General features: G+C 65.1%; 1 protein-coding gene across 1 annotated transcript; it reads left to right on the plus strand.

Moving 5' to 3' along the window:
• Positions 1 to 267: 267 nt before the first annotated feature.
• On the plus strand, positions 268 to 9,075 carry RAP1GAP (RAP1 GTPase activating protein). The gene is made up of 20 exons (XM_062012709.1): positions 268 to 348; positions 430 to 477; positions 577 to 615; positions 709 to 894; positions 1,777 to 1,871; positions 1,959 to 2,037; positions 2,130 to 2,183; positions 2,267 to 2,350; positions 2,435 to 2,535; positions 2,632 to 2,761; positions 3,894 to 4,049; positions 4,142 to 4,213; positions 4,299 to 4,385; positions 5,344 to 5,481; positions 6,327 to 6,395; positions 6,482 to 6,591; positions 6,668 to 6,742; positions 8,291 to 8,372; positions 8,470 to 8,528; positions 8,621 to 9,075. Exons 2-20 carry the CDS (start codon positions 439 to 441, stop codon positions 8,712 to 8,714), a joined length of 1,749 nt encoding a protein of 582 aa, XP_061868693.1. The 5' UTR covers positions 268 to 348; positions 430 to 438; the 3' UTR covers positions 8,715 to 9,075.
• Positions 9,076 to 10,557: the final 1,482 nt, after the last annotated feature.

The raw sequence follows: 10,557 nt of genomic DNA on the forward strand, positions 1-10,557 counted from the left end.
CCGCGGGGATGGGGGAAGGGGAGAGGGGAGTGGTCGAGGAGGGGTGCGATGAGTTTGGGGGAACCCCCCTGAACCTTCTCCCCCTCCACACACCCCTCTCCCTCCCCCCCCGGCTGCTCCTGGCCTGCTGGCTCCCGGTACCAGCGAGCTGGCCCTTGGCCATCGGTAGGCTTCAGGGGTAACGGCGCTGCCCGAGCGTCACGGTGAGGGGCTGGGGGGGGGGGGGGGAGCTCTCCTCTCCCCCAGGAAGCACCATGGACCCCCCTGGATCCCCCCACCACACCTAGACGTGCCTTCAGCCAGCACCGCCAATCCCTCAGCCAGCCCCCCTCCACTCCCCTCCCCGAGGTAAGCCCCCCTGGGCGCCCCCTCCCGAGGGTGCCCGCCCCGAGGCGGGGTGATGGGCGCCCACAGCCCCGTGTCCCGCAGGGCAGCAGGATGGCCCAGCAACGCCACGCCGCGCCCCCCCCGCTCAAGGTAGGCGGTGCTGGGGGGGAGAGGGGAGTGGAAAGGGGAAGCACCCAACCAGCACCCATGGGTGCCAGCTTGGCCGCCACCCACCTCGTTGTGTTGCAGACGGAGGAGGATTACATCCCCTACCCCAGCGTGCACGAGGTAGAGCACCCGCTGCCCAGCCCGGGGGCGAGGGCGGGCGGATGGGGCGGGGGTGAGGGGGGCACAGGGCACCCACTGCGGCTGTGGGTGCAGGTGCTGGGCCGGGAGGGGCCGTTCCCCCTCATCCTCCTGCCGCAGTTTGGGGGTTACTGGATCGAGGGCACCAACCACCAGCTGAGTGGGGCACCCATGTCCCCCCCCACCCCGGCACCCGGCACGCGGGTGAGGCTGGAGGGCAACCACACCGCCAAGATCTACCGCAAGCACTTCTTCGGCAAGGTGAGGTCCCATGGGTGCTGCGGGGGGGGGGGTGCTGGGGGCTGTTGCCCATGGGCATAGGGCCTCCAGAAGTGTGGGTGCTCATGGACATGGGTATGGGTGCTCATGGACATGGGTATGGGTATCTGTGGACATGGGAGATGGATGGACCTGGGTGCCTCGTGGTGTGGCAGCTCCATGGGTCTGGGTGTCCCATGGCATGAGGGCTTGTGAATATGGGTACTCAGGACCGTGGGTGCTCGTGGTTGTGGGTATCTATGGGCACAGGAGACCGTGGCACGGGTGCTCAGGGACTGGGGTGGTTCATTGCATGTCAGTCCATGGGTGTAGGTGCTCCAAAGGTGTGAGATCTGTGGATGTGGGTGCTTGTGGACATGGATGATACATGGCTGTGGGCATCTAGGAACATGGGAGAGCCATGGGGATGGGTGCTCAGGGACATGGGTGCCCTGTGGCATGGGTGCCCATGGGGATGGGTGCTCAGGGACATGGGTGTCCTGTGGCATGGGTGCCCATGGGGATGGGTGCTCAGGGACATGGGTGCCCCATGGCATGGGTGCCCATGGGGGTGGGTGCTCAGGGATGTGGGTAGCTCATTGCCTGTGAGTCTGAGAGTGAAGGTGCTCCATAGGCGGTGGGAGCTGTGAGGGTGGTGGGTGCCCATGGGCATGGGTGCCCCGTGGGGATGGTGCTTGTGGATGTGGGTACCCACGGGCATGGGGGAACCTACGAGTTCCTGGAGGGTGGGTGCCCTGTAGACACGGGTGCTGATGGATGCAGCTGCTTATGGACACGGGTGCTCCATGTCTTGGGTGCTTGTGAATATGGGTGCTCAGGACCCTGGGTGCCCCATGGCACGGGTGCTTGGCCCCCTCCCCACAGGAGCACTTCAACTACTACTCCCTGGACCCAGCGCTGGGCCACCTCGTCTTCTCTCTCAAGTACGACGAGCAGGAGCACCTCCACCTCCTGCTGCGGTGAGCAGGGGGCAGGGGGCACCCATGGGTGCTGCTGGGGGTAGGAGACCACTCTCCCCCCCTGCCTACCCCCACCTCGCCCCGCAGCACCCGCACCCGCACCCTGCACGACGTGGTGCCCATCTCCTGCCTGGCTGAGTTCCCCAACGTGGTGCAGATGGCCAAGGTGGGTGCAGCACCTCCGGCAGCACCCATGGGTGCCCCCCAGCACCCCCTGGCACCCCGAGCCACCCGTCACAGTCTCCATCCTTCCCACAGCTGGTGTGTGAGGATATCAACGTGGATCGCTTCTATCCTGTGCTCTACCCTAAGGTGAATGGGGTGTTGGGGGCACCCATGGGTGGGGATGGGGGGTATCCTGGGGTGCCTCCCACCCCAACCTCCCACCCCTGCAGGCCTCCCGCCTCATCCTCGCCTTTGACGAGCACGTGCTCAGCAACCACTTCAAATTTGGGGTCATCTACCAAAAACTGGGGCAGGTATAGGGTGAGGTGGGTGGGGATGGGTGGGGAGGGTCCCAGCTGGGTGCTGGCACCCAGTGTCCCCCCTCACTGCCCCCTCAGACCTCGGAGGAGGAGCTGTTTGGCACGACGGAGGAGAGCCCGGCCTTCGCCGAGTTCCTCGACGTGCTGGGGCAGCGGGTGCAGCTGCGGGACTTCAAGGGGTGCGTGATGGGGGTGCTGAGGGGGGGTGTGGGGGAGGACACCCATGGACCTCAGGCTCAGGGTGCTTCCCCACCCCAATCTCCCCCCCTCCCCAGGTTTCGGGGGGGTCTGGATGTGACCCACGGGCAGACGGGCAGCGAGTCGGTGTATTGCCACTTCCGAGACAAGGAGATCATGTTCCACGTCTCCACCAAACTGCCCTACACCGAGGGGGATGCCCAGCAGGTGGGGCACCCATGGGTGCTGGAGGCAGGGGGGTGGAGGTGGGCTGGAAGGGGCTCTGGGGCATCCCCACGGAGTGGGATGGCTGGTGGGGTACTGATGGATGCTTTAGGGGGTGTCCATGGAGTGCAGGGGGGTCCTGGGGCACCCCTGGGTGCTGGGGGAGTGTCTGGGATGCAATTGCTCCAGGGGCACCCCTGGGTGCTGGGGGAGTGTCTGGGATGCAAATGCTCCAGGGGCACCCCTAGGTGCTGGGGGAGTGTCTGGGATGCAAATGCTCCAGGGGCACCCCTAGGTGCTGGGGGAGTGTCTGGGATGCAAATGCTCCAGGGGCACCCCTAGGTGCTGGGGGAGTGTCTGGGATGCAAATGCTCCAGGGGCACCCCTAGGTGCTGGGGGAGTGTCTGGGATGCAAATGCTCCAGGGGCACCTCTGGGTGATGGGGGAGTGTCTGTGGGATGCTAATGCTCCAGGGGCTCCCATGGGTGCTGGGGGAGTGTCTATGGGACAGCAAAGGCTGCAAGGGCACCCATGGATGCTGGAGGGCATCTGGGGTGCACAGGAGTTAGCAGCACACAACATATGGGCTGAGAGTGTGTCTGTGGGGTGCAGAAGCTACCAGAGCACCCATGGGGGTACATCTATGGGATTCAAAACTTCCAGTAGGACCTCTATGTGCTGAAGGGCATCTATAGGGCCCTGGGGCTGGTAGGGCACCCATAGGTGCTGGGGAATGTCTATGGGATGCAGGGTATTACTAGAGCACCCCTGGGTGCTGTGGGGGATGTTTATGGGATGCAAAAGCTCCAGAGGTACCCCTGGGTGCTGGGGGGCATCTGTAGGGCACTGGGGCTGGTAGGGCACCCATGGGTGCTGGGGGGAATCTATAGGGCCCTGGGGCTGTTAGGGGGCATCTGTGGATGCTGGGAGGCAGAGGGCTGGCAGAGCACCCCTGGGTCCTGGGAGAGATGCTTGTAGGCTGCAGAAGCTCCCAAGTCACCCCTGGGTGTTGGAGGGCTCATATGGGGCACAGGATCTGCCCTTCCCTTTGCCCTCCTTGGTGTGACCATCGCACATGTCCCCCTGTCCCCCTCAACATGTGGGTGTCCCCTCACACACCATGTCCCCCCCTCAGCTGCAGCGGAAGCGTCACATCGGCAACGACATCGTGGCCGTGGTGTTCCAGGACGAGAACACCCCCTTCGTCCCGGACATGATCGCCTCCAACTTCCTCCACGCCTTCGTGGTGGTGCAGCTGGAGCAGGATGGCTCCCAAGGGACCCTCTACAAGGTACCCACCACCCCCCACACCCACCTCGTGCCTCAGTTTCCCCATCCCCAGGCAGCGGGTGCCCCCTCCTCACCCTCCTCACCCGCCCGCAGGTCTCCGTCACCGCCCGTGACGATGTGCCCTTCTTCGGGCCTCCACTGCCTGACCCCGCTGTCTTCAGGAAGGTGAGCACCCATGGGTGCTGCTGTTGGGGGGAGGGGGGTGTTTGCCTTCAGTAGCACCCACTCAGGGCCACCCCTCGCCCCACAGGGCCCCGAGTTCCAGGAGTTCCTGCTGACAAAGCTGATCAACGCTGAGTACGCTTGCTACAAGGCTGAGAAGTTCGCCAAGCTGGAGGTGGGTGCAAATGTGGGTGCTGGGCACTGGGTAGGGGGTGCTGAGGGTGCTGAGCATCGTGGGGAGGGGGTGAATGCAAAGGGCTGAGCATGCTGTGGGTGCTGTGGATGTGGGTGCTGTGCATGGCGTGGGGCCCATGGGTGCTGGGCACAACATGGATGCTGTGCGTGGGGGGTGGTGCATGCTGTGGGTGCTGTGCATGTGGGTGCTGTAGATGCCATGGGTGCTGTGCCTGCAGCAATGCTGTGGGTGCTGTGCATGTGGGATGCTGCACATGCTGTGGATGCTGTGCCTGCAGCAGTGCTGTGGGTGCTGTGACCATGAGTGCTGTGCATGTGGGTGCAGCACATGCTGTGGGTGCTGTGCCTGCAGCAATGCTGTGGGTGCTGTGCATGTGGGATGCTGCACATGCTGTGGATGCTGTGACCACGAGTGCTGTGCATGTGGGTGCTGCATATGCTGTGGGTGCTGTGCCTGCAGCAATGCTGTGGATGCTGTGCATGTGGGTGCTGCACATGCTGTGGGTGCTGTGCCTGCAGCAATGCTGTGGGTGCTGTGCATGTGGGTGCTGCACATGCTGTGGGTGCTGTGCCTGCAGCAATGCTGTGGGTGCTGTGCATGTGGGTGCTGCACATGCTGTGGGTGCTGTGCCTGCAGCAATGCTGTGGGTGCTGTGACCACGAGTGCTGTGCATGTGGGTGCAGCACATGCTGTGGGTGCTGTGCCTGCAGCAGTGCTGTGGGTGCTGTGCATATGGCTATATGCTGTGCATGAGTGCTGTGTTTGTGGCTGCTGTGCACACTGGGTGCTGTGCCCACCGTGGGGGCTGCTTGGGGGTGGGAGGGGGACGAGTGTTCCCATCAGGGTGGGTGGCGGGTGTGGGGTGGGTGCCTGGGGGCTGTGCCTGGGGGCTGTGTGCGGGGCTGCGTGCGTGCCGCGGCAGCCGTGCGGTGCGCAGGAGCGGACGCGGGCCGCGCTGCTGGAGACGCTGCAGGAGGAGCTGCAGGCGCGCAGCCAGGCCATGCTGGGGGGCGGCTCCGACGACGAGCGGCCCGACAACGGCGCCGGCGCCCCGGGCTTCTTCGAGTCCTTCAAGGTGGGGCACGGCCGGGGGGGAACGGGACGGGACACCCCCAACCGCAACACTCGCGGGGCGGGGGAAGGGGGGCGGGTGGTCCACGGGAACCGCCGAGACCCCCCCGCAGCTCCCGCCGGCGCCCGCCCGGCCACGCGCTGGCCACGCCCCCACACAAACCACGCCCCATATAAGCCACGCCCCCCGGCATAAGCCACGCCCCCACAGCCAATCAGCGTTCTGATAGGCTACGCCCCCCCCCTTCATAAGCCACGCCCCCTCACGAGCCACGCCCCCTCGCGGCCCCGGTACCCCGATACCCCCGGTACCCCCCGATGCCCCCTGGTATCCCTGGTACCCCCTGATGCCCCACGGTACCCCCTGATGCCCCCCGGTACCTCCGATGCCCCCTGGTATCCCTGGTACCCCCCGATGCCCTCCGGTATCCCCGGTGCCCCCCGATGCCCCCCTGTACCCCCCGATGCCCCCTGGTATCCCCGGTACCCCCCGATGCCTCCCGGTACCCCCTGATGCCCCCCGGTACCTCCGATGCCCCCTGGTATCCCCAGTACCCCTCGATGCCCCCCGGTATCCCTGGTACCCCCCGATGCCCTCCGGTATCCCTGGTACCCCCCAAAGCCCTCCGGTCCCCCCCGATGCCCCCTGGTATCCCTGGTACCCCCCCGATGCCCTCCGGTACCCCCCGGTGTCCCCCGGTATCCCTGGTACCCCCTGATGCCCCCCGGTTCCCCCCGATGTCCCCCGCTATCCCCTGTATCCTTCGATGCCCCCCGATATCCCCGGTGCCCCCCGGTACTCCCGATTGCCCCCCGGTTCCCCGGGCGGGTGACGCGGTGCCCCCCCAGTCGCTGCTGGTGCCCGGGAGCCGGCGGGGACGCCGCGGCAGCGCCATCGGGCTGGGCTCGGTGGAAGAGGTGGGTACCCTGGCACGGATCCCCCCTCCCCCTTTCTCCCCGACCCCCGTAACGGTGCCCCGGCCCCGGTAACGGCGGCCCCGCAGGCGCTGCTGGTGCCCGGGAAGAGCCCGTCGCGGCGGCGGCCCGGCCCGCTCGGCTCCCGCCGCTCCAGCGCCATCGGCATCGAGAGCATCCAGGAGGCGCCGGCCGGCAGGTGAGCGCCGGGGCTGGAGCCTCCCTCCCCGGTGTCCCCTCCCGCTGTCACCTCACCGCCCGCACACCCTCCCCAGAGACGGCCCCGCCACCGGCCCCGAGAGCTCCAGCTCCGCACACAGCTCCCCCGAGAGCCGCCGGCACCGCAACAGGTCCCGGCACCGCGGGCACCGGCACGGGGTGGCACTGGGAAAGGGCAGCACCGGGAGGGGGTGGCAGCGGGGTGGGGTGACGTCAGGGTGACACCGGGATTGGAGGGCACTGGGATGATGTGACAAGAGGGTACGGTAGCACCAGTATGGGATGATGTGGGGACAGGTTGAAGCTGGGATGATGTGGGGACTGGAGGGCACTGGGATGTGGCAGCACCCGAATGCAATGGGACAGGGTGACTTTGGGTTAGGATGGCACTGGGATGGGGTGGCACTGGGATGGGGTGGCACTGGGAGGAGGGAGGCACTGGGACAGGGTCACTCAGGAGCCGTGGGGGAATGTCATGGGGATGAGGTGGCAGGGGGATGCAACAGGGTGGCACAAGGATGGGGTGGCACATAGGTTGGGATGGGACAGGGCTGGCTTGAGGTTAGGGTGGAGTGGCACAGAGATGGGTGGCATGGGGACAAAGTGGTATGGTGACAAAGGACATGGGATGGGGACATCATGGGGGTGGGGTGGCATAGAGACAGTGTGGCATAGGGTGTCCTGGGAATAGGGTGGCATGGGGACAAGACATCCCAGGGATGGGTGGCATGGGGACAGGGTGGCATGGGGACAGGACATCCCAGGGATGGATGGCATGGGACAGGGTGGCATGGGGACAAAGTGGCATGGGGACAGGACATCCAAGGGATGAGTGGCATGGGGACAGGGTGGCATGGGGACAGGACATCCCAGGGATGGATGGCAGGGGGCAGGGTGGCACAGGGACAGGACATCCCAGGGATGGATGGCATGGGACAGGGTGGCATGGGGACAGGACATCCCAGGGATGGATGGCATGGGACAGGGTGGCATGGGGACAAAGTGGCATGGGGACAGGACATCCAAGGGATGAGTGGCATGGGGACAGGGTGGCATGGGGACAGGACATCCCAGGGATGGATGGCATGGGACAGGATGGCATGGGGACAGGACATCCCAGGGATGGATGGCATGGGACAGGGTGGCATGGGGACAGGACATCTAAGGGATGGATGGCATGGGACAGGGTGGCATGGGGACAGGATATCCCAGGGACAGGTGGCATGGGGGCAGGGTGGCATGGGGACAGGACATCCAAGGGATGAGTGGCATGGGACAGGGTGGCACGGGGACAGGACATCCCAGGGATGGATGGCATGGGACAGGGTGGCATGGGGACAGGACATCCCAGGGATGACATAGTGTGGGGATGGGGTGGCACAGAGGCAGGATGGCACTAGGACAGGGTGCCTGGGGCCAGTGTGACATCGTGCTGTGCCATGGTGGTGTCCCCACGGCCCAGTGCCAGCCTGTGCCCGCCTTGGGGAATGTCCCTGGCAGGGCTGAGAAGCCAGAGCCGCCGGATTTCTCCCGCTCCTCCTCCAGCACCAGCAGCTTCGGCAGCGCCAGCGAGGAGCCTGGCGAGCCAGGCAGGGTACGGGCTGCCCAGGGTGGGGAAGGGGGGGTTATGGGTGCTGGTGGGGGTGGGCAGCACCCACTGACCCCCCCTGAACCCTTAGGAGAGCCGCTCGCCCTCGGGGACCCACCGCGACGCCTTCACCGACACCCCGTGGCCGGGTGACCCCCCCGGTAGCCCCCCAGGTAGCCCATCACTGGGGCATCAGGCCACTGTGGGGCTGGGGTTGGTGGTGGGGGGGGTGCTTATGCTTTGCCCCCTCCCCCCTTTTTGTCTTCCCAGGCCCTGACCCCCCCTGCCCTGAGATCAAAATCCAGCTGGAGCAGCCCCCCCAGAATCCGGTGAGGCTGTGCCCCCCCCCCCCCTCAGTGCACCCCAGTATGGGGACACCCATCTTTGGGGGGGGGTCACCCACTGATATCCTTCCTCACAGGCCTCATAGTCACCCCCCCACCTCTGGGGGGGGCCGTGGGGGGAGAGTGTCACCACCCCCCCCCACCATGTGCCACCCCCGTGCCAGGAGCTGAAGCCATCATCCCCAGTGCAGGATTTGGGGGACACCCCCCCCTTGAAATTGGGGGTGCCCCCCCCAGACAATCTCCACATACCCTGGGGGGAGGGGGTGGCTCACAAAGGGCCCCCCCTCTGCCATGACCCCAGTGCCACGGGAGGGGGGATCCCCAAATGCAGAGTGGGTCCAACCAGAGCACCTCTCCCCAAAAAGTGGGGGAGGGACAATGCAAAGTGGGGGCTCCCCCTGCCCCCCCCCTTTTATTTAAAGGGAAGGAAGCTCCAGAATGGGTCAGATGCTGGAATTTGGGGGTGGGGGGAGGGGCTGTGTTATATTTTTCACCCCCCACACCCCAAATTCATGTTTGTGTTTCCCATAAGTCCTGTATAAAATAAAGGTTTATTTATCGCTATGGCCAGAGGTGCTGGGGGGGGGGGGGAGGATCCCCCAATATTTGAGGAGGGGGGTCCCCAAAACCTGAAGCATCAGCTGGGGGAGGTGGATTGATGCTCCACACCGTCTTCAAAACACCCCCAAAACCATCCATTTTGGGGAGTCATTTACCGAGTTTCGGGGGGTTTCTCAGCAGCTGCACAGGGCAAAGCCTTTCTTTGACTCCTCCTTATTTTTGGGGTGCTGTGGGTACCCCAAATGTGCCTCCTCCCTCCCCTAACAACCACTCAAACCCCTCCTTTTCTCTCCTCGACTCCGGCGGCCAACCCACCGTCGCCAGCAGCACTTGGCTGCCGTCCCCGCGGCCTCCGGCTCCGCGCCAAAGCCTCGGCCAGCAAGGAGTGATTCCCTTCCCCCCTCTGCTCCCTAACCCAAAACCCTCCCCCCTGAACCCCCCAAAACCACCAGGCACCCCGGGACTGGTTAAACATAGCCAGGAGCCGCCTGGTTTCTGGGAAGCCCCAGCGCCAGTGGTTGGGCCGCGGTTGGTGGCCACGGCGATGCCACCACGGCTACAAAGGGCCCTGAGGAGCAAAATGGGGGTGTCACCGGGGGGGGTTCCCCCTAAATCCAGTGCTGCTGGGGTCACAACGTTCCCCCAACCCTCCCCTTGCCCTGGAGTTAGTGACAAACCCAGAGGAGATACCTCCATAAAGCAACACAAAGGGGGAAAGGGGAGGCTGGGGGTGCTGAGAGAAGTTGAGGGGGGGAGTTTGGGGGGGATTTGGGGGTGGTCTAGGGGGATTTGGGGCTCAAGGGAGTGTTCAGAGGAGGGGAGAGTTTGGGGCTACTGGGGTGGTTTGTGGGTGCAGGGCTGGAAACATTTGGACTGTTTGAGGGGGGTTTAGGGGGGCTATGGGGGTGCTTGGAGGGGTTTGAGGGTACTGGTAGAGTTTGGGGGTGTTCGAGGGGGGTTTGGGGGTGCTCAGGGAGGGTTGGGGTGTTGAGATTGAGGGTGCTGGGAGAGTTTGAGGGATGCTGTGGCAACTTGGGGGTGTTCAAAGTGTGTCTGAGCGTGCTGAGAGTGTTCAGAGGAGATTGAGGGTGCTGGGACAGCTGGGGAGGAGTTTGGGGGTGTTTGAGGGGGGTTTGGGGGTGCTATGGGAGTGCTCAGGCAGGGTGGGGTGCTCAGAGGAGGCTGAGGGTACTGGAGGAGTTTGGAGGTGCTGGGAGTGGGTGTTTGAGGGGGGATTTGGCGTGCTCAGATGAGAGTTGGGGTGTTCAGAGGGAGTTGAGGGTGCTGGCAGAGTTTTGGGGGTGCTGGGGTGGGCTGGGGATGCTGGGGGGGAATTTGGGGGTGTTTGAGGGGGGTTTTGGGGTGCTCAGGAGTGGTTGGAGGCGCTGGGGCAGCTTAGGGGATGCTTGAGGGGGTTGGGTGGGCTGTGGGGAGTGTGAGGGGGTTTGAA

Source organism: Colius striatus, chromosome 21 (genome assembly GCF_028858725.1).
Source record: "Colius striatus isolate bColStr4 chromosome 21, bColStr4.1.hap1, whole genome shotgun sequence".
Taxonomy (NCBI): Eukaryota; Metazoa; Chordata; class Aves; order Coliiformes; family Coliidae; genus Colius; species Colius striatus.

Coding starts and splice junctions, on each gene's coding strand:
- RAP1GAP (XM_062012709.1), top strand. CDS start 439: ATGGCCCAGCAACGCCACGCCGCGCCCCCCCCGCTCAAG. Junction 478..576: donor CCGCGCCCCCCCCGCTCAAG/GTAGGCGGTGCT, acceptor GTTGTGTTGCAG/ACGGAGGAGGATTACATCCC. Junction 2,038..2,129: donor ACGTGGTGCAGATGGCCAAG/GTGGGTGCAGCA, acceptor TCCTTCCCACAG/CTGGTGTGTGAGGATATCAA.